General features: G+C 41.5%; 1 protein-coding gene across 1 annotated transcript in view; it reads left to right on the plus strand.

The window, feature by feature from the left end:
- Window positions 1-23,741, plus strand: part of LOC112049893 (lethal(2) giant larvae protein) — a 74,348-nt gene that overhangs the window by 43,781 nt on the left and 6,826 nt on the right. Inside the window, exons 5-24 of the mRNA XM_052884475.1 lie at window positions 1,466-1,653; window positions 2,525-2,704; window positions 3,281-3,369; window positions 3,657-3,776; window positions 4,900-5,062; window positions 5,949-6,138; window positions 8,447-8,564; window positions 9,217-9,318; window positions 9,564-9,668; window positions 10,290-10,449; window positions 11,102-11,244; window positions 12,180-12,324; window positions 13,320-13,420; window positions 14,251-14,355; window positions 14,919-15,059; window positions 16,439-16,602; window positions 17,537-17,630; window positions 18,757-18,852; window positions 20,993-21,109; window positions 21,955-22,087. Coding sequence (XP_052740435.1) covers window positions 1,466-1,653; window positions 2,525-2,704; window positions 3,281-3,369; window positions 3,657-3,776; window positions 4,900-5,062; window positions 5,949-6,138; window positions 8,447-8,564; window positions 9,217-9,318; window positions 9,564-9,668; window positions 10,290-10,449; window positions 11,102-11,244; window positions 12,180-12,324; window positions 13,320-13,420; window positions 14,251-14,355; window positions 14,919-15,059; window positions 16,439-16,602; window positions 17,537-17,630; window positions 18,757-18,852; window positions 20,993-21,109; window positions 21,955-22,087 — 2,654 coding nt within the window. The remainder of the gene's footprint in view (window positions 1-1,465; window positions 1,654-2,524; window positions 2,705-3,280; window positions 3,370-3,656; window positions 3,777-4,899; window positions 5,063-5,948; window positions 6,139-8,446; window positions 8,565-9,216; window positions 9,319-9,563; window positions 9,669-10,289; window positions 10,450-11,101; window positions 11,245-12,179; window positions 12,325-13,319; window positions 13,421-14,250; window positions 14,356-14,918; window positions 15,060-16,438; window positions 16,603-17,536; window positions 17,631-18,756; window positions 18,853-20,992; window positions 21,110-21,954; window positions 22,088-23,741) is intronic.

Genomic DNA, 23,741 nt, shown 5'->3' on the forward strand with positions numbered 1-23,741 from the left:
AGAAGATAGATATATGGTGTCGCGGACTTTTTTGTAGAACTTTTAAAGATACATAAAGTCTCCATATATTAATTTCAATTTTACACAATGGTTAAGGCAGCGCATGCGAATAAGTCTGCCTAAGAGGATTTTCGGTCCGACCTGTATGACAAAAACTGTGATAACTCGGCTAATATATATGATACCAATATAAAATATAGCCTATATATAGCACTCCCCGATAATGTAGCATAAATCTCCCTAGCGCCGTACAAAAATATGGTGTTTTTGCTCAACGCCATCTATTGGTAAATGGATAAAACGCCTACATAGAGTTTAGTAACCAAAAATGCTGATCCCTATAAAATACGTAGAAACCTATAGAGGAAGGTTCAACTTAATTTGGCGGATGGCGCTTAAACATAAGCGGCATTCCGCCTTTTAGAAATTTTGTATTATCTCCGAAACTATTTAACTAATTAACATACTATAAAGGGCAAATCTTATCTCCATAACATCCTTGTGATTATTAAATAATTTATTTTGATAAGGATTTAAGTTAAGTAGCATAAATAATGACGCAAACCTAAGTATATAAAATTAATAATTTTTAAAACACAAAAGGTACTATATCTGCTAATGTATAGAAGATAGGTATATGGTGTCGCGGACTTTTTTGTAGAACTTTTAAAGATACATAAAGCCTCCATACATTAATTTCAATTTTACACAATGGTTAAGGCAGCGCATGCGAATAAGTCTGCCTAAGAGGATTTTCGGTCCGACCTGTATAACAAAAACTGTGATAACTCGGCTAATATATATGATACCAATATAAAATATAGCCTATAGCACTCCCCGATAATGTAGCATTCTACTGGTGAAAGAATTTTTAAAATCGGACCAGTAGTTCCGAAGATTACCCCATTTAAAAAATGTGACAAACTTACAAACTTACAAACTTTACCTCTTTATAATATTAGTATAGATATATAATAATACTATTGACGGTCTCCGTGGCGCAGTGGTATGCGCGGTGGATTTACTAAACGGGGGTCCTGGGTTCAATCCCCGGCTGGACAAGTTACGGCCGTGGCTAGTTACCACCCTACCGACAAAGACGTACCGCCAAGCGATTTACCGCGCGCTTACCATTGCGCCACGGAGGCCTCACTCTACTTATAATGCACCATGGTTTCCATTGCGGGTTGGTGTGCTTAGGAAGAATTGAATGAGTGGTGGTAATGGTATATAAAAAAATTAAAATTCAAACATACTCCTCCTCTCTCATAAAACGTCATCCAAAAAAAATATCCCTCTGCGACGCTCACTCACTCAATAATTCAATCACTGATTTTTTTTTTATTCAACTAGTAACAAAGGCTGCATATTATACCCACTGGATTAATGGAATGTGAACTACGAGGCTGATCTTGTATAAACCAGTTATAATATAAAGTTAACGCAAAGTTGTATCATATTCCAGTTGTCCCGAAGACTTCAAAGTGAACCCCGGCGCGGTGGAGGCAGTGTGCGAGCACCCTAAGGTCCCCAGCCGGATCCTCATCGGCTACAACCGGGGGCTCGTGGTACTGTGGGATCGCGCCACCGCCACGCCGACACACACCATCGTGTGCAACCAGCAGCTGGAGAGCTTGTGTTGGAACGATGAAGGTAATTATGACTTTGGACGACACAAGCGAAGCGTGCGGTTTTTCGAATAGACCATGTGTTGTGAACTCAGACCAATTATTGTATAGGACCTGCCTCGCTAGACGTTACTTTTTAGTCAAAGTACATGATCAACGATCTCGTGAGATTATATAAACTGTCTATAAAGTAATCGATGTTTCATAGTTTAAATCGTGTTCATCGGTTAAATATCTCCGTAAAAATACCGTTTTGTGTAGTTAAATGGTGTAAAAAACGGTCAAAAACTTCTAGTTTAGTGTAAGATGTATACGAAATCTAAGCTCGTTTTCCTCAGAAAATGACAGACAATTTTGTTCGTAAATTTGGGTGCGATACTGGTCTGAGGTTGTGAAGTATTGAGAGTTGCCCCCAAGACTTTAAAGTGAAGTTTGTGTTGGAACGATGAAGGTAAAAGGGTATGCCCATCCCCTACCCAGGCCTACCCTAACCAGCTGGAAATTTACTTATATCTAAAAAAATCTTGATAATACTAGGTACTTTAACCATTCGCTGCCCGCAAGTATTTTATCGAAAAGCCCGTCTGCGTTGAAGAAGCGAATGCTTTCAGTGACAGTCATTCATGACAGTCAGGGAATGCGGTTTTAATCTACCGTTGTGAGCCATTTAAAAAATCTTTATATTCCTCTATCGCGCGGAGCATGATACTGTGCTCGCCTATTGCCCTTAGTTTACTTTATATTTTTTTACATCTCACGTAACGGATACGATGGGCGACCGATCGTCCATTTAGGAGTCAAGTCATTAATAATTAAATCATTACTTTATCAAAAAAAGTTTGCTACCACAATTATATTTATTTTGATTTCGAACCTTATGTACATGTGTTATAAAGGCGAACACTTCACATCGTCGCACAACGACGGGTCGTACGTGACGTGGGAGGTGGCGAGCACGGCCAGCGACCGGCCGCTGAAGGAGCCCGTCACGCCGTACGGTCCCTACCCGTGCAAGTCCATCACCAAGATCCTCAACAGAACCAGCGTGGACGGCGAGGAGGTCACCATATACGCGGGTAAAGAGATTGTTACTGAATAACGTTAGAATAACTATAACAATGATGAATGAATAACGTTAGAATAGCCTACGCTATAGTCTGGCAAGTTCGTTGATGACACTCCCATGATATGCGGGCGGCGGGGGGAAGACTGCGCGGGTGTGAAACGCGTGGAGAGCGCGCACCATCGGTAGTGTTACGGACGAAGTTGCCAAACTAAAATATAGCTTTTGAATTTATATCACGGCATTTAGTTATTGTTAGAACAGAAATAACTTCCATCGTATGAGTTTACTGTAATTCTAAGTCTAGTAAATCTTTAGGTAGAGCATGTGTCAACGACATATTTAGTGAAAAGAAAGTGTTAAATGTTCCTTGTCTGTGGGTGGTATTAACATTCATTATTTATATTATTGTAAAAAAGAGGTATTTGTACGAAGTTATTGCAGCAGTAATGGTTTAATAAGAGGGTATTTGATGACTTGAGTTCAGTTCTTTGTTAAGTGTGAACACCGTCACGCTGCTAAGTGCTAGTCGCTGTCTCTGTTACTTTATTATTTTTACTATTATAAAAAAAATATTATTTGTTTTAAGGTGGTATGCCAAGATCGCCATATTCAGACAAATTCACTGTAACGGTGCAACAAGGGGAGAAACACGTCGCGTTCGACTTTACGAGTCGTGTAAGTATTGATTTTACATAATATCTTCATCATCATCATTATCACCTCATGATATCTACTATATAAAAATAAGTCGGGTTTCCTGACGCTATAACTCCAGAACGCACGAACCGAATTCCACGGTTTTGCATTCGTTGGAAAGGTTTCGGGCTCCGTGAGGTTTATAGCAAAGAAAAATTTCAACGTAGGGTAGGGGTAGGGGGTTGAAAGCTTACATCGAGTTTCACACGGACAAAGTCGCGGGCGTTCGCTAGTTAAAAAATAAAACTAAACGCTTTGTGCTACAGGTGATCGACTTCTTCACAACTACCCCGGTCCCGCCAGACGGAGTCCCCCTGCAGGAGGTGCGGCCCGCCACGCCCGCGCAGATACAAGTGCAGACTGTCAACCAAGTCGCTGCTGCTTTGGTGAGTAGCTCAGACCAAATATATTATGGACTTGTATCGCACCCAAATTTACCATCGTAATTGTCTGTCATTTTTTGGGAGGGGGACGGGATAAACTCACACATTGAAAATATTTAACACATGAAATATTTTTTTATTTTTAATTTATTGAAAGCAATTTATTAAAAGTTTTGCAGTTTATTATTAGTTCTTAAATTGTATGAAAATTAAGAGTATCCTAATCATCATCATCATCATCATCATCATCATCATCATCATCATCATCATCATCATCATCATTATCATATCAGCCGATGGACGTCCACTGCAGGACATAGGCCTTTTGTAGCCTTTTGCCTACAAAAGTATCCTAATAATAAAACAATTTAGTAGAAATAACGGGGTATCTGCGATCATTACTTACGGAGCTACAGGGATTTAAAGGATCAATTTTGCCTGCCATCAATTCAAAATGCTCCATACTAAATGGCACGAAAGAATGACGTCGTCGCAGAAAGAGATCGTTAAATATGTGTGGATATTCAAACAGAACAATATCTTTGTTATTTGTACGTTTATGTTTATGTTTATACTTTACGTAATGGTAAATGTCCATTGAATGTAAGAAACCTAAAAATGTATGAATTTTCATTTAATAGATTTTTAAATTTTATAAACAACACGATCTTAGTTCATGTCATTATCAACCCATATTCGCGCAATATTCGGCTCACTGCTGAGCTCGAGTCTCCTATCAGAACGAGAGGGGTTAGGCCAATAGTGACCACGCTGGTCCAATGCGGATTGGCAGACTTCAAACACGCAGAGAATTAAGAAAATTCTCTGGTATGCAGGTTTCCTCATGATGTTTTCTTTCACCGTTAGAGACACATGTATTTTCTTAAAATGTACACAACTGAAAAGTTGGAGGTGCACGCCCCGGACCAGATTGTAACTCACAGCCTCCGGAATCGGAGGCAGAGGTCATATCCACTGGGCTACCACGGCTCCTACCCACGATCTTAGATATTCATGTATTTTTTACTTAATATTGAAATTGATTACCCGAATGTCTCATAAAAATAAATATATTTAAACTTTGTCCTCATCCCTATTATAACTATCCATTATAACTGTTTCGCAGGTGGTGCTAGTGGAGGAGGAGCTGGTGGTGATCGACCTGTGCGACGACAAATGGCGCCCGCTGCGGCTGCCGTACCTGGTGTCGGTGCACGCGTGCGCCGTCACCACCGCCACGCTCGTCGACAACGTCGCCGACAACGTGTACGACAACATCGTCGCGGCGGGTGAGTGCTTGCGACTTGTGCGACGAGAGGTTCTTGTGAGCCTCCGATCCCCGGCTGGACCGACTGAGGTTTCTTAATTGGTCCAGCCCCTGTAGCCAAGTGGCGCGTCGATTCTCTGTCCACAATCGCAAAATGACATTTACTATCGACAGGTCACGTGATCAAGATCAATCATTCCCATACATTTTTCTAGTTCTAGAAGCGTTTGCGATAGTAGAATGACAATCGTCGTGTCACTTGGCAGGTCTAGCTGGTGGGAGGCTGCGGCCGTGGCTTACCAGTCTATCGGCAAAGATGTACCGTCTAGCGATTTATCTTTCCGGTACGATGTGTAGAAACGGGTGTGAGTTTTCATCCTAGGTCTAACAAGTTAGCCCGCTTCCATCTTAGATTGCATAATCACTTATCATCCGGTGAGATTGTAATCAAGGGGTAACTCATAAAAAGTAAAAATACCTATACTTAAGATATCCTCGATGTGCAACCAACAAACAAATTGAAATTTAGGGTATAAATAGTAGCTAGTAAATCGTTAGTTTGTTTTCGTTGAATAACCTCTGACACTACTAAACCAATTGGAAAAATTCTTTCACTGTTAGAATGCTCCACTATCCCCGTGTGCTATAGGCTATATTTTATCCACATATTCCTACGGGAACGGGAACCACGCGGGTGAAATCGCGCGGCGTCTGCTAGTATCAGATAAAGTAAAGTAAGTGAGGGTAGGTATCGACTATCGACCTACCCTCTCGAGTGTTCGAGTGTTTAAATCAAGAACTGGACCGTTTTAATTAAATTTGATATCACAGACATATGATAGTGATGATGATGATGATGATGATGATGATGATGATGATGATGATGATGATGATGATGATGTGAACAGGCAACAAACAGACAGAGAACGTGTACTCCGAGAGCCCGTGGCCGATTTCGGGGGGTATCGTGGAGGGCTGCGAGCCGGCCGAGAGGCAGGTGCTGCTGACGGGCCACGAGGACGGCTCCGTGCGCTTCTGGGACGTGACTGGCGTGGTCATGACGCCGCTCTACAAGTACACCACTGCCACGCTCTTCAGGTTACTGACCTACATATTACTTTCTTTTAATATATTTTTTTTTTATGTAGTAGGCTTGCGCTTGACCACAATCAAGCCTGATGGAAAGCAATGATGAGGTGTAAGATGAAGCGCGCTTGCCTAGAAGATGCCTATTCACTCTCGCCTTGAAGGTGCACAAATTATACGTGACAGGAAACACAGACGCCGGAAGGGCATTCCACACTTTGGCACTATAGTAATAATCGGTTGTCTGTAAAGTCAGTTTACTGACAATAGTTGAACGTGACAATGTCATAAGAAAATACTGATGGAATGGTTGCATTTTTGAAAAGAAAATGCTCGTGTTTTCTAAAATACTGTTTAATAATCTTCATAGACCAGAATATACTTTATTTCTTGTAAAAAAAGTTGGCAACTCTAGAGCGAGGGAACGACGCATGACGTCATCTTTTTTCGAGTTGTTGTCACGTCAATAATCTATTGCAGGAAGTCCCTTTGACTATAGAATAACAGTAAGATGACAGTTTCTGTGGGGTATGCCCTCTCTTCACATAGACCAACACGCAGGCCAATACGCTGGCTAATATGTAACTTACGATCCCGGGGGCGCCCAGACTTAGACCAATACGCCCTCTGAGCCGAGGTCCGAGTCTCAGAGGAGACGCCCTTAGAGAGTTGATCCACCCATCTATTCTGCTTCTGCCTTCGGGCCCCATGACGTGAAGCTTCTGCGCTCAGCCCGAACTTACCAGTGATTAAGGAGCCTACGGCATTTACACAGACAGATTTAAAAAAAAGCTGTCCAACAGAGTGTTTGGAAACTGAAAAAGAGTATAACCCAACTTTCTGGCCAACGTGAGAAAGGGGGGGGGGGATTATTTAATGTTCCAATGCTGTATATCAGCTGTCTACCGTCAAAGTCCGTTCACCTAACTACTAACAAATACTTCAAAAAGTAGACAAACTAAAATAGTATATACAGAAGAAGCAGCAGCAAGTTATATTACGACAATAGCGAGATTAAAGATCGAGCATAGAAATTAATCAGATTAGTGAATTCAGAAAATGTTAGTAAGTTAATAGGTTATAAAATAACGTAAATAAATAATTTTATAGGTACAAAAAATAACCCCCTGTAATGTGATTTCCGTTCCCATGTTACATGCATCTACTTGTAGTATTCACAATCAGCCTTATTCATAAACATGCATTAGGATTAAAGCCTCAAATTTCGTCAAAGTAAAGTGAACTTTATATTTTAGTAATTAGGTGCACATTCACTCTGAAGAAAAATGAGATTTAGATCTTAATCCATGTGTATGAAATGGGGGAATAATATGTTTGTAGCATTATAAACTCTAGTTTATATTTATTTGCGGATAAACATAACTGTTTTTTTTTCCTTTTTTTTTGTCATTAAACAAAACTTAGTATAGACCTAAGCTAGCGGCGTTAGGCTTGCATCGAAATATGTTCGTAGCTAACCGATTCATCTTTTGCTTATTGCTTACTATATTCGAAGTGGCCTGAAAAGATCGACTGCGAGGTAAAATTATTGTTTTAATTTCATTAAGACGCCAGCACACTTATAACACGCCACGCGATTAAGTTGCGCTGCTGAATCAAAGTTAGTGAATATAGAAAACCCAATTATACTAAAACTAATCAAACAGTCCTTGACAGGCGCGTGTTTTGTACCGCGTGCTTGAGCTATGCGTTTTGCCAACAGTTGCAAATATTCGACGGAATATTATACATGAAGTTTCGTTCGTCTTAAATCGAAATCCCACATAATGTACCCAAAATATATCATCCATTAAGTGTTATTATAATTTAAAAAAAGTAGACGAACTAAATGACGCTATGCCGCTATGCGGCTCGTCAAAAGTTCAATGATTTCACACTTACGAAACTTACGGTAATTTTTAATATTGTTAAGGGGTTTCTTGTATTGGACTACTAACTGTAGGGGCAGCTTTCAACAAAGTAAAGTCAGTGGCGTGTTACAAGGATGTTCCTTTATCTTGTGTGTAGATTAGCTGCATGATTAGATGATGTTTGAATTTCATAACCGTAACATTTTTGCCCATTTTTAAATGAATTAAGTAAAAATAGGGTTACGAACTATCGTTTTTTTAGTTTTAGGCAGGTTAAAGTTACTAATTGACTAAATTTATGTGTTGCAAAATGCCATACTTTGGTAATCATTTCTATGTAGAAATCCTACGTGTTTAGCCGATTAGTCATTTATTTGCGAAGAAAACTCTTTCAAGTGTTTCCATGTAGTATTTTTCTCTTTATTATAATATTAATTTACATTCTGCAGCGGTGAAGAGATAGGCGAAAACAATGACAGTCAAAACGACGAGGAGGAATGGCCGCCGTTCCGTAGAATTGGTACATTTGACCCCTACAGTGACGACCCGAGACTCGCCGTTAAAAGAGTAAGTTTTAGCTTATGCAGGCCTAAGCTGCCTGTCCACAAAGCGGAGCGAGGTAGTGTAGCGGAAAAACGGAATAATGCGGAGCGGAGTTGCAGACTATGTTAAATAAATAAATGTTAAATTTAATTTATTTAACCCTGCTCCGTTTGCCCGCTCCGCTTACCGGTTTTATATGTTTTTTTTTAAACTAGCTCGCAAGTCCCTGTCCACTTCAGAGGATCGGAGAATTTGTGCAATCCCATTGGTTAAAATTTCTCCGTTTCTCGGATCCGCTGCCTCGCCCCGCTTCGGTAAGCTGGCAGCCAAGCGTGTCCAAAGATGACGAGATAATTTTGTTTATATATAAATAGTCAGTATTTTGTCCTCTGTAAAATTACCTGTTGGAAGCAAAAGGCATTATTTTTTGCCTCTTACATAAGTCGCGCAGACTTTCGCGCGCATTTGTGTATAGAATTCTTTACGTAACAATCAAAAACTATGAACATCTTAAGATGTAAATCCAAAACTATACCTATTTTATTACTGAAAATGTTTTTTTTTTTATAAAAAAAACGAGCTGCACTGAAATTTAATTTTAAGTCTTTAATTATATGTCTATGCACGGCATGTTTTTCTTCCAATTTCAATAAATAAAATGTATGACTTTTTTTAGGTTCTTCTATGTCCGTTATCTGGTATGTTGACCATTGGAGGCGCGGCCGGTCACATAGTCATTGCAAGTTTGAAGACATCTCCTAGTACAGCCGAAGTTAAGGTAAAACATAATCACAGATACAATAACCCCACCCACACCAAATCCAATAATAAGTACTGCTAACCTGTAACACCTACACCCATGCGGTGGTATAGGTACCGCATTCATCAAAATGGGCTCAGTAGTTCAAATGTTATTCACATAAATATAAATATTACACGGCGTAGCCAAACCACCAAGGCCGCTAAACTATTTTTTTTTTATTTAATTTTTTGAAAATAAAAGTGTTTTAATATAATTTGCAGTCGATACCTGTAAACATCGTGTCAGACCGCGACGGGTTCGTGTGGAAGGGTCACGACCAGTTGACGCTGCGGTCCGGTGCTCTCACATTCCCCGCAGGTTATCAGGTAATTTAGGAGCCTATTTTCAATGTCCGGTGGTGTCTGGTGGGCAGAGACTTCTTTCCTATAAGAGAAGGAGTTAGCTCACAGATAGACGCTGTAATCTGGGTTGACAGTGTTAGGGCAATAATGATGGAATCTTGTTACGAGTTCCTCTATTACGGGTGGTATTACTTTTCATTATTTATATTATTGTGGACCTTCCTAACAAAATGTTGAACATTGTACTAAGGTCATCCAGAGTCTGTGCCATAATGACTACATCGTCCGCGAACCGTAGTTGAGTGATGTACTCGCCTTTGATGTTCGCTTCTTCCAATGCGGCGGTAAATAGCTTCGGAGAGATCACATCTCCCTGACGCACTCCTCGCTGCAACTGGATTGGCCTCGTAGTCTGATCCTGAATACGGACTGACATAGTAGTGTTTTCGTACAAGCACTTCAAGGCTTGGATATACCTGCATTAATCAATTCGGCATTTCTGCAATGACCTTTGCACACGCACAGCGCAGGTTTCCACTGAATCAAAGGCTTTCTCATAGTCCACTTGAGCTCAATTGTTTGTTAGGCACCGTCACGCTGCTAGTTACGTCAGTGATTTTGTGCAATAATGTTTGTTGTCCGCAGGCGAGCGCAGTGGGTCAGCTGTCGCCGCCGGCCGCGGTGACGGCGCTGGCGGCGCAGTGGGAGTGGGGCGTGGTGTGCGCGGGCACGGCGCACGGGCTGGCGCTGCTCGACGCGCTGCGCGTGGCGCCCGTCGCGCACAAGTGCACGCTCAACCCGCACGGTGGGCACACAGCTTTATATTTTTAATACCGGGTATAGACAAACCTCATAGCCGAGTCCTCGCCTACGTAGTACGCAGGTGTAAAGGTAAAATTAAAAGTCACTGAAAGAGGTGCCAAGCATATATTTTGCAGCAGTGGTTTGCCTATTATCCATGCAGCAGTCGAAATACTATACTTCTAAATATATAAAACTCAAAGGTCTATCAACACATAGCCCAAACAACTGGATAGATCAGCTTGAAATTTGGCATGCAGGTAGATGTTGCACTTACCACTCCCATCCAGTATCCACTCCCTCAACACTTCACGCCACATAAAAAGATCAAGGGGCGTATTCAACACCTTGAGTTAAGTGTTGGAAATTGTAATGTTGGTATCAATTGTGAATTTTAATACTGTATGATTATTTTTAAAAAGAGCAACTGTTGAGTTTCTTGCCGGTTCTTCTCAGCAGAACCTGCCTTCCGAACCGGTGGTAGAATCTTTACAAATAGTCAACTGACGTTTCAGAAGTGCCTACTTGAAATAAATGAATTTTTAATTTTGTCTTTGTCATTCGAAGTCAGAAAGTGACAAAACTTACTTTGAGACACGACCGACACGAAGCATAGTGGTTGTATTTATTTAATCACTTTATATTTGTATCTGCAGATCACTCTGGTGCTGGCGATACGCCGATATCAAGGAGGAAGTCATTCAAGAAGTCCCTCAGGGAGTCATTCAGGAGGCTGCGCAAGGGCAGATCACAGCGGCGGCAAACCACCACCTCAGCCAGCCCTACGTCACCGACACAAGTAAAAAGACTTTTCATTGCTATTATACTATAAAAAATAGTGACAAACCGAAGGAAAGTAAGTAACTTTTTTAGTAGCGAGTGCGCCTAACGATTATCTAGAGCCAAACCACATAAGTGAGTCCTCTGCCGCGTGGAGCAACGGATTTACGTCAATCAGGTGCGGGAGAAGAGAGGGCGTTACGCATCTATACTAATATTATAAAGCTGAAGAGTTTGTTTGTTTGATTGAACGTCTAATTTGAAAAATTCTTTCAGTGTTAGATAGCCCATTTATCGAGGAAGGCTGTATATAGGCTATATATTATCCCCATATTCCTACGGAACGGGAACCACGCGGGTGAAACCGCGCGGCGTCAGCTAGTATTCAATATTTTTAAAAGATTACTAAAACATGCCGAACCTTGTCGTCTAGCTCGCATCGGCGCTGGTTATTGTATGTAGTGTATCTACGAATCTACATACACTACATTTAATCGCCAAGCGGTCATACATACGTCCATGCCGTCTAAAAATATGTTATCGCCGCGTTGGCCGCTTTTAAATTTACATGTTTTTAATAAATAGTGTAGGAAATAGTAGTCTGTGATGGATATGACGTCGCTCGATCTCGTGTGCTCGTGGCGTTCGAGCCGTCCACATCTCTTGTTGTGTAATCTTTATGGGTTACTTGGGATAGGCGGGGAGAGTGACTTGAGTGGAAAAGGGGAGTGTTTGATATCAGTCAAAGGATCCTTTAACCCTACACACATAGTTTGCAAGTGCGTGACTCCACTAAAGGTCTTTCTCTGCCATTCTAGGGTCTTATTTTGGTTACAGTTTCATTAGCTAATTAAGTTGTCCTGACAAGTGCTGTGAATCATAAACTTTGTTCGTCATTAGTTTTCTTATATTTTTAATCGCTTTTGAGTCCTATAATAAATATAATTCTTCCAGCCAGCTAAAAGGGTGGCGGAAAAGATTAGCGAAACGGACGCCGAAGTGAAGCCCATCGAGCGCGCAGTGGAGGCGCGGCCGGCCGACGACGGGTTCGGCTCCATGGTGCGCTGTTTGTACTTCGCGCGCACATTCCTTATCAACAGTAAGTCGTCTTCGACACTTTTTGACGGCATTTTAGGAAGCCTACATACACTACTTGCTTCGAAGCTTCGATAAAGTCCTGAATAGGGTAGTTGACTCATATCAAATTTATTATACTCAATATTAATTTCGTGTAGTACATGGAAAACAGGACCGAAATATATCGATATAAATTAATAAAAGTTAAGGATTTCTTTTTAAGAAATTAAATATCACGTGTCTCAAACGGTGAAGGAAAACATCGTGAGGAAACCTGCATACCAGAGAATTTCTTAATTTTCTGCGTGTGTGTAGTCTGCCTATCCGCATTGGGTCAGCGTGGTGGACTATTGGCCTATTGGCTCTTCTTCTGAGAGGAGACTCGAGCTCAGCAGTGAGCCGTATATGGGTTGATAACGTAACGTAAAGATTTCTTATAAAACTTATTTTAAATATCACGTATTTTTTTTTAATTTTCCATACGTCAAAAACGTTGTCGTCCATTTTGTGACGTAACTAACACACTTGATGTACTAAACGTCAAACTAATTGTTAACTAATATTTTTGTGAAATGCTCCATTTGTATAGGATTTATTATAGTGACGTCATGAAACAGTTGAAATACAGACTGTCATGGCCATATTCAAAAACATATTTAAAAAATGAAATTTTCATGTAATCACATCTCAAAAAATTAAAAAAAAAAAAATACAATCTAGTAGAACGAAAATGAATTATTTGAGACCATTTAAAAAAAGTATCAACTAGCCTATTGTGCCAAGTAGTGTAACGAGGTGCTGCGTGTTTGAACCTCGATAGGATAGCTTCGACTGCAATTACTTATTTGCCTTCCCTCGAGTCAAAGACTTTGGTTCGGGGGCCAAACTGACAACGATCGGAAGTTGGGTGAAGTGAAACGAGGTAGCACTGAGTATCGTCATGTTTGTTTCCACACTTAACCTCGATCAACTTTGCGAGTAGTGTATTGGGGGTGTTAGAATCGCATCATGTTGCAGCCCAGACAACGACGCCGACGCTGTGGGCGGGCACCAACAACGGCACCGTGTACGCGTTCACGATACACGTGCCCAACACCAACAAGCGGAAAGAAGATCCGGTGAGATTCTTTTTGTTGTTGACTAGCGGACGCCCGTGACTTCGTCTGTGAAATTTAGTTTTTCCCAAATCACTCGGGAGCCATGGATTTTTCCGAGATGAAAAGTAGCCTATGTGTTAATCCAGAGTAAAATATGTGTCCGTTCCAAATTTAAGCCAAATCGGTTTTAAATTAATAAACTGTCATAAAAATTTTCATCTCCTATTTTATACCCTTGGGGGTAGAATTGATCAAAATCCTGTCTTAGCGGATGCCTACGTCCTAACATTTACCTGCATGCCAAATTCAGCCCGACCCGTCCAGTGGTTTGGGCTGTGCGATGATAGATCACTATGTTAGTCAGTCACCTTTGAGTTTTATATATTTAGATTTTTTGATCTGCTGAATACAACATTCTGCTAGTAATGCAATGCTATAAGAACGGACGCCGAGTAAAAGTATATGACCTATAAAAGGCGTTCCAAGATGTTAAGGTTATTTGATTATTAATTGTGCAATCTCCCACACGGATACCCGGAAACAATACGTCTGAGGGATTTGCCAGCCCAATGACACGCTCGATATATTGTGGAGAGAAAATGACATTGTCGACCGACAGAGGCGGCATCGAAAATATTGATCTTTTTCGTCCCATTGCTACGAAAGAGAGACAGCGATATTTTCGATTGTGCTGCTTCTGCTGCTGGTCGACAATGTACCAATTTCTCACAGAGAGTTTCTTAGAAGAAAGTAAGACTGTGTATTTCAATGCCTATCTCAGTATATCATGATCCATAGCCGCTTAGGCTATTTGTTAAAGAAATAGGAGATTAATGTTTTTTTTATTTCAGGTCACATGTCAGCTAGCAAAAGAGATCCAGTTAAAGCACCGAGCGCCCGTTATAGGCATCACGGTGTTGGACGGCGCCGCTGTGCCACTGCCCGACCCCTTGGAGGTTTGTAATCGTCATTATCCGCCTACATTCATGGTCCGCTACTCTCTCCTTATATGCTTCTTAGAGGTGCGTAATCACATTCACTAAACTTTTGTACGTTGACAATTGACATACATAACTTTGTTTTTACATGGAACACATGGCAGATGCGCGTCACGAGATATGTCGTGTAGACAAAAAGACTTCTGTCGAACCAAACCAAAGGCTTCTGTCGCTTTTGGTCGACCAAAAACGATGATAAAAAATATCGCTAATTCATCCCAAAGCAAAGAATCGAAAATAGAAACTTGCATGAATGATGCGCAAATATCATCAAATAAATGGTAAGATAGCATTCCGATCTTGGCGCAAGCGACGCGCGACTTTGTATGAATTTATATGGAGAACTAAACAAAGGTGGTCGCGCGACCGCGGTCTCGGACTTCGCGGCGCGGCGCTTCGTGGACGGTCGCGGTCAAGCGTCACGGTCGCCAAGAACGGAAGGCTACCTTTACGGTATACTTGCGCATAGCTAACCTTAGGAAAAGGACATGATTAATTTATGGCGTATTTGTTGTACCCAGGTGGAGCGGGGCGTGTCCCCGCTGCCGGAGAGCGGCGCGCACCGCGTGGTGATCACGTCCGAGGAGCAGTTCAAAGTGTTCACGCTGCCGGCGCTCAAGCCGCACAACAAGTACAAGCTCACCGCGCACGAGGGCGCCAGGGTAGGTGCTGTTGTATCCAGGGGGAGCGCGGCGTGTGCCCGCTGCCGGCGCTCAAGCCGCACAACAAGTACAAGCTCACCGCGCACGAGGGCGCCAGGGTAGGTGCTGTTGTATCCAGGGGGAGCGCGGCGTGTGCCCGCTGCCGGAGAGCGGCGCGCACCGCGTGGTGATCACGTCCGAGGAGCAGTTCAAAGTGTTCACGCTGCCGGCGCTCAAGCCGCACAACAAGTACAAGCTCACCGCGCACGAGGGCGCCAGGGTAGGTGCTGTTGTATCCAGGGGGAGCGCACGTGTCCCCGCTGCCGGAGAGCGGCGCGTACCGCGTGGTGATCACGTCCGAGGAGCAGTTCAAAGTGTTCACGCTGCCGGCGCTCAAGTCGCACAACAGGTACAAGCTCACCGCGCACGAGGGCGCCAGGGTAGGTGCTGTTGTATCCAGGGGAGCGCACGTGTCCCCGCTGCCGGAGAGCGGCGCGCACCGCGTGGTGATCACGTCCGAGGAGCAGTTCAAAGTGTTCACGCTGCCGGCGCTCAAGTCGCACAACAAGTACAAGCTCACCGCGCACGAGGGCGCCAGGGTAGGTGCTGTTGTATCCAGGGGAGCGCACGTGTCCCCGCTGCCGGAGAGCGGCGCGCACCGCGTGGTGATCACGTCCGAGGAGCAGTTCAAAGTGTTCACGCTGCCGGCGCTCAAGTCGCACAACAAGTACAAGCTCACCGCGCACGAGGGCGCCAGGGTAGGTGCTGTTGTATCCAGGGGAGCGCACGTGTCCCCGCTGCCGGAGAGCGGCGCGCACCGCGTGGTGATCACGTCCGAGGAGCAGTTCAAAGTGTTCACGCTGCCGGCGCTCAAGCCGCACAACAAGTACAAGCTCACCGCGCACGAGGGCGCCAGGGTAGGTGCTGTTGTATCCAGGGAGAGAGCGGCGCGCACCGCGTGGTGATCACTGGGTTCGATCCCCGGCTGGGCAGATATAGGTTGTCTTAATTGGTTCAGGTCTGACTGGTGGGAGAGGGAGGCCTCAGCCGTGGCTAGTTACCACCTTAACGGCAAAAACGTACCGCCAAGCAATTTAGCGTACGAAGTCGTGTAGAAACGAATAGGGGTGTGTGTGAATTTTCATTCTCCTCCTAACAAGTTAGCCCGCTTCCTTCTTAGATTGCATCATTACCATCAGAGTGCCTAGTAGGAGTTTATATTGAATTAAAACAGATGTGCAGTAGTGCCACTAGATGGCGCTGTTTCAATTCCTAATCGTGTTTACGTTTACGCGATCGTCACAATATCAAACTGCCACTAGGCACACAGGTGAGATTGCAGTCAAGGGCTTACTACTAAAGAATAAAAAAATATTTGATCTTCATACTCCGTGGCACAGGTGCGGCGCACCGCGTTCGCGTGGTTCGAGTGCGGCGCCAGCGGTGCGGAGCGACACCGCGAGTGGTGCCTGCTGTGCCTCACCAACCTGGGAGACTGCCTCGTGCTGTCGCCAGACCTGCGCCGACAGCTCAACGCGGCCGCCGTGCGCAAGGAGGATATCAAGTGAGTGTACATTTTTTTTTTTTTTTTAAGAATATCTGCCATATTTTTTTGAATATGACCAATATTCCCATTCCCCTTCAACTAGTCTGGATAGACTGTGCTAAGAGTGGTTCGATAATAGACTAATGGGGCGGAGATCGAACCACCCCTCGGTGATGAGTCCGGCCGCTCTTACCGTTGAGCTATTGAGGCTCAGTTCAGTCAATTATTAGTTCCATGCCCCCTTAGAGGAATTAGATATGGAGATGCATCGCACCCAAATTCACATAAAAATTGACTGTCATTTTTTGAGGGGACGAGGTAAACTTATACATCGACAATATTTAACGCCAATATATTCTATGCCCTTACACTATACGATAAATTTGACTCGCAATTCAAACACGTGTAATTTTTACAGAGACTAACACATCGCTTACAGAATATATTCACAGAATATTTGCATACTTGATCAATGTTCCGCCATAAGAATCGATTCTTTTGAGATATTGTTTTTATTACAAATTTGATGTAATCAAGGTAGAAATACTTACAAATGAAACCTAACTTCGTCTTGTAGTAAACTAGAAGTTGTTGCCGTTTTTTATGGCCTGCAACTACACAAACTGGCAATTTTAGGAAGACGACTAACACAATTACAACAATGAAACATCGATTCTACAGAGACAGTTTCTATAACCATGTTAGATCATGATCATATACTATACTTTTGGGAGGGGTGACGTCTAGCGAGGCAGGTCCTAAGGTAATTGGTCTGAGGACACAACACTTAACAGTGCTTAGGATTTACACGTCAGCTACAACGCGTTAACTGTGCAGCTGTGGCGTCGTCTACATGAAGCCTTATTACTTATCGTCTACACGAAGCCTTAAGCCTGTTTACAGCGGTTTTACTCATTACGAGTATGTAAAAACATTGTTTCGTTTGTTGCAGTGGTATTTCCAGTCTGTGCTTCTCAAAGCGTGGTGAAGCTCTCTACTTACATTCTTCCTCGGAACTTCAGAGGATTACTCTGTCTGCTACTAAGGTTGGTACATTATTACACCTACCAACTTTGTGTGGTCTACATACATGCTGTGCGACGTATAAATGAAGTGATATCTTAATTGCCTATAGATATTATTTACGCTGGCGTGCGCTAGTTATTTATATAATTAACCGAATTCAAAAAAAGGAGGAGGTGTTCTATTCGACGCGTATGTTTTTTTTTATTATGTGTGTTACCGTTTATATCTTCGTCATTTCTTAACCAATTTTTTATTTTTTTTTATTTGAAAGAGTAGGTGTACTTCCAGATTAGTTCCATTTAATTTTCATGAAAATCGGTTGATTGATTACTGAACTAATTTTTATGAAAATGAAATGCTATGACACACTAAAAACAGAAAAATAAAATCTTTTTAACAAAAATATTAACCCGACTCATATGCTACCTTCTGATCACAATGAAGGTGGTGCCAACATAGTGATGCATTAACTAAAACCGATTAAATCATAAACTTTTAAGATTTAATGACCGTGGTTCTTCCAGAAATGGCTTTAATTAACACGTCACTGGCTTGGCATCGCCTTCAAAGTTTTCAGAAGGTAGCACATACAATGTTATTTTACGCTTTTTAGTATACTTTTGTAATTTTGAAGTCGGTTCACTTTTTTGTTAAAAAGATTTTTTTTAAGAGTAATGTTTTTTTTAAACTAATTATGTTTAATATCAACATTATCAGCCGATGGATGTCCACTGCTGGACATAGGCCTTTTGCATGGACTGTTTGTTATAATTATTATTGAAATTAACATTATCGCCATGGAGTTTCATGTTAGTATATAGATATGAAGACGACGATTTTATTGATATATATATTTATTCACTGAACTGATTGTTACAATTGTATATGGATATAAAATAAAAGTACTATCAAATAGATGAAGCAGTGTAGAATGGAGAAACGGTAAAGATGTAATGAATGGGTAAAACAATATATCCACGCATGCGCGGTCGAGGGAATTCTAAATATGAAATTAATCTGGAATGTGAATGTAGATGTAGATGGCCTAACCTAAAGTGGGCGAACGAAAGAGTTCGTTCGCCACAACATGACATGTTTAATATAATTATTATTATTTCCAAACGTTTAAATACTTGTTTGTAACAGGTGACGATAGCTCAGTGCCACGTGCTGCTGTCGCCGTGGGCGGTGACGCTGCGCGGCGCGAGCGACGACGCGCCGCTCACCAACGGAGAGCACAGAGTGGGTAAACATTACTGTTGTACCGTACGGTCACTGCGCGCACGTCAAGGTACTCCGACTGGCGGCCGGCTGTGAAAGAAGGCGTTTCGAAGCCATTAAAAAAAATCGTTGCGATTGTTGTTGGGCTGAACCTTCGGAGGTTTATCAACTTGCGGCTCGTAGATAATTTGCAAGGGCGTATCCAGATTTAAAGTGGAAGAAGGCGTTTCGAAACCTTGAAAACTATCGTTGCGATTTTTTTTATTAGCTTGCGGCTCGTAGTTGGGCGTATACAGATTTAAAGTTTAAAAAGGCGTTTCAAAACCATGATAAAAGTCAAAAATGCGTTGTGATTGCACATGGGTTAAACCTTCTGAGGTTTATCAGCTTGCGACTCGTTGTAACTCTATGATAGATAGCATGAGCAAGGGCGTATCCAGATTTAAATTTGTAGAGGGAGAGTGATCTCTCTTCTCTTCTTCTTCGAAGTCTTTCCTTTTCCTTTGGCTTGCGGTTTTGGCTAATTAGCCCTTGTCCCCCATCATTGGATGTTTATTGATTTTAAAATGGTGGATGCGACTATACTTGTCTTTTTATTTCTTGCCTCCTTTTTGAAGACTGGATAGGAATTATAGGCTGCATGGGCCCCGTCACAGTTGGCGCATGTGGATGGCTCCTCGATAGAGCAGGGGCAGTCTTTAACGCTGTGTTCGCCTCCGAAACGCACACATGCATACTGGCGGTGACACCCGAAGGCGGAACTTCTGACATTTGTGACATTGAGCTGCTTCTTTCCTTCCTAAGTAACCAGTGTCCTAATTTTGGAGCCTTGACCTGTTTCATAGATTTTGAGCTAGTGGACGCGACTGTACTTACCTTTTTATTTCTTGCCTCTTTTTTGAAGACTGGATAGGTATTAGTTGGGAGGATGGTCCCCGCTGCAGTTGGCCCATGAGGCTGGCTCCTCGATTGAGCAGGGCCAGTCTTTTTCGCCTCCGTAACACCCGTATAGAGAGTGGCGGAACTTCTGACATTTGTGACATTGAGCTGGACCTTTCCTTCCTCTCCAATAGGGCATGTGATATCTTGTGAAGACAAAGAGACCAATAGCGACAGGCCGAAAATATCGCTCTCTCTTTTGCCCACCCAACGAAATAGAGAGTGATATTTTCGATTCGGCCGCTATTGATTGAGAAAAATCATGGTCATTGACGCGTCTTAGGCCTACAAGCTTCAACGTGAATTCCTGGTATGTTGAGGATTTCTGTGACCTTGTATAGCTGAGGTATATGACACTTTTATGATCAATTGATAGACGTCAGAAATGCATTCTTTCAGAGCCGCACAGTCCTATTGACTTTAAAAACAGATAAAGAGTAGAAGTAGCTCATGAATCATTAAAATATTTGTTTACTGGCTTTTATAGTGACATTCTTATTATTTCTCGTATCGTAGCAAAGTCTTTCATTTACTTATAACGATTATTTACGGAACAACCATCATTGTTAGCTTATTTTAACTACACCCACTACAGTACCAGGCTTCCTTCCTTATAGGAAAGAGAATATGGAACTTAGAGACACCCGCCAACTGTCATTGATGCAGCTTTTTGGCCCACCTCAAGGGTTACGAATGTGTTTGACTCTAACGATCAATATCTGTAGGGCCTATGATATGCATAACAACACCGCAACAGCCCAACGCAATGAAAGAAAGTGCTTTTTAGCTGCTATTGTCTCACTCTTGGCGACATTTTTGTCTCACTCTCGTCACTTGACGTCGTGGTACGCATTATACAAGTAGGCTTATCAATGTCATTAAATCATATAATTATGTCATATCATGGCATCGCCTACAATACTCCAGTGGCGCTAACATGGGACCAACGAGTAAATCTCGTGAAGATAAATAGACAAAAGTGAACCATTGTGGCGCAACTGGAAATATCGCTATCTCTTACAATGCGTTGGGATGAAAGAAATGAGACTTAGATTATTCCACCGCTATTTATGTCTATTGCTTTTCACGAGATATGTCATTGGTCGCATGCTAGGTGTACACATGGTGAGGGGATCGAACTCAGACCTTCTTGGCCTCAACTCCAACCCGGTAACCGTGAAGCTGATGTGATTGAAACATAAATATATGTATGTGTAAGCAGGAGGAGCCGTCGGTGGCGGAGGCCGCGCATGACTTGACGGCCGCGTCGGGCGACATCACCGTGGACTCGGTGCGCGACCACGCCGCCGAAGCGTCGGAGCTCAACATTAACCTGCAGGTGAACACGGGCTCTTTTATATAGGGTGCTCGGGAGTATTTCCCGTGACTTTGAGGTGTTGACAAGTTCACTTATAGGAGCCGAACTTCATAACTGTTTTTTTTTTAATCAAAATTAGTACTGAAAACAGTCCGATTCGAACTCTATGATGCCGATAATTTATGGTTTTAAACTCACTAACAAACTACGAGTTTCTCGAGTAGTATTAACATTCGTTATTTCTATTAAAAGAAGGTACTTGTGTGAAGTTGTAACAACAGTGATGGTATAAATAAAAGGGGTATTTGATGACTTGAGTTCAGTTCTTTGTTAGGCGGCTTCAACGCCGTCACGCTGCTAGTCGCGTTTGTAATTTTGTGCGATTTGTGTTGTAATTTATTGTTTAGTGTGGGCATGGAGAACAAGTCGGGCAGGGAAGGTGAGTGTTAATTCATCTTAAAAGGATCCTTTTAACCTGCACCCAAGGTCACAAGTCCTAGGACCTGCTTGAAATGTTTCCTCTATCAAAAAACGATGGTACAATCACTGTCGTTGCTACCCGTCACGCAATATAAACCCAAGTTGTCGAGGTACGCGTATCATGCAATACATACATGCAGTACAATAGTGTTAAGGTGTTATGTATGGCACTATTTTAAAATGAACGTTTTTGCTTTCTTTTTTTTTACTGTATTTTTTTTTTACATACACTTATTAATAATATTGTCCAGAGTACACTTAATAGAAACTGTTAGGAGGTTGATTACTCTTTACTTGTCTTACTTGGCCCATGTTTTTTATTTTTACTCTACCTGACAGAACCGCATAAAAGAGGTCTTAATAAACTGCTCGTTCACAACTTCCAGAACTCGCAAGTGAACACGAGCTCGATGGTGGTGAAGACGACGACGCGGACGAACGTCAACGAGAACAGCGTCGACGGCGTGACCACGACCACGACCACCACCACTACCACCAACAACTCCATCACCGAGAACAGTGAGTGACCACAACTTTAGCTTATGTACCACCTTTTTATAATCATCTTTGACATATTCGTCAATTCTGAGGTTATATTCATAATGTAGTGGTAGGCATAAAGAGTAAATAAATATGTACTTGTAATAAGTAAATACTTGAGCCAAGCATTTATTTCACTTTTGGGATAAGCACTTATAAATATTGTTGGTATAGACAAATAAATGCAATAATTCAAGGATATCTCACTTATAGTATATGTCCCAATTTTCCTTAATATACAAATAATAACTCAAAAGTTAAAAATCAACTGAATGAAAACTTTCATTTTTTATTTTTATTTAATCCTCTTAGAATTTCCAAGGTTTTGAAGCCTAGCCAGTAATAAATTAAAAAAATTGGAAAGCTTTACCATTACCATGAATGAAATGAACGATCCATCCAATGTCCCGTAGCGAAAACATTAATGAATGAATGATAAAAGTAAACCTCTATAGATCTGCATGTAAAACATTTTTATTGAACAAGCTTCGAATCCATACAAGTATTTTATGCGTGAGTGAGAAATAAGCTTCTACGCTTTAGTTCTGTAGCGCTATTCTATAAGGTTGATTTTTGTTTGTCTCGAATTCGTTCTAGTACGAGATCCGGTATAAAAAATGTATACCCTCATCTGTTATTTTAATGGGATAAGAAATAAATGATAGGAAATATTCACATTGACAAATTGCACATAAATTGCGGCTGGATAGTATTAAATTATTTTTTTATTTAATTTATTTAATCTCCTTCCTTCATGGGTAATTAAAAGAAATCATACATACTTAATAGAAATAGTAAAGGTTGCCTGCTTTCACATTGCAACTGTGGGTGCCAGATAAACATTTAAGTAATGCAAGTAATGTTATTTATAAACCCTCATTAGTTGTTTAGTCCTCAAATATGTCAAATGAAAGCTTTATTAGGTTGCCTTTGATCTAGTTCACGGTTTCCTAGATTTGATATTAAAAATGTGTTTGGCCGCAATTTAACTAGGCAACCTATTTGCTATGTGTCACTGTGAACATTATCTATTATTTATTTTTTATCTATACTAATATTATAAAGCTAAAGAGTTTGTTTGTTTGATTGAACGCGCTAATCTCAGAAACTACTGGTCCGATTTGAAAAATTCTTTCAGTGTTAGATAGCCCATTTATCGAGGAAGGCTATGGACTATATATTATCCCGGTATTCTTACGGGAACGGGAACCACGCGGGTGAAACCGCGCGGCGTCAGCTAGTCATTAATAAATAACAGATGAGGGTATATATTTCTAATGCCGGATCTTAGACCCATTACTCTTTGATACGATGGTAGAGATAGAAATTTATTCGAGACACAATGACGTTCTAAAAATAGACGTTACAGAATAGCTCTACTATTCCGATATTTTATCAGGATATTTTTTTTTATATTCTGGATCATTATAACTGTAAAACTTATTTGAGTGAAAAACGAAAGTTTTGACAAAGATTTGGTAAAAAAAATATCCGATAATTCCATCAAATTAAACAAATTTTTATAAATCCTAATGAAAGATTACCTGTAAATTTACCCTGATGGTAAAAAAAGACTCATGCTAAATTTTGATATATTATTTAACAGACTGGTAATTAATAACATGGAAATGTC

This window comes from Bicyclus anynana, chromosome 11, assembly GCF_947172395.1.
Source record: "Bicyclus anynana chromosome 11, ilBicAnyn1.1, whole genome shotgun sequence".
In the NCBI taxonomy this organism is placed as follows: domain Eukaryota; kingdom Metazoa; phylum Arthropoda; class Insecta; order Lepidoptera; family Nymphalidae; genus Bicyclus; species Bicyclus anynana.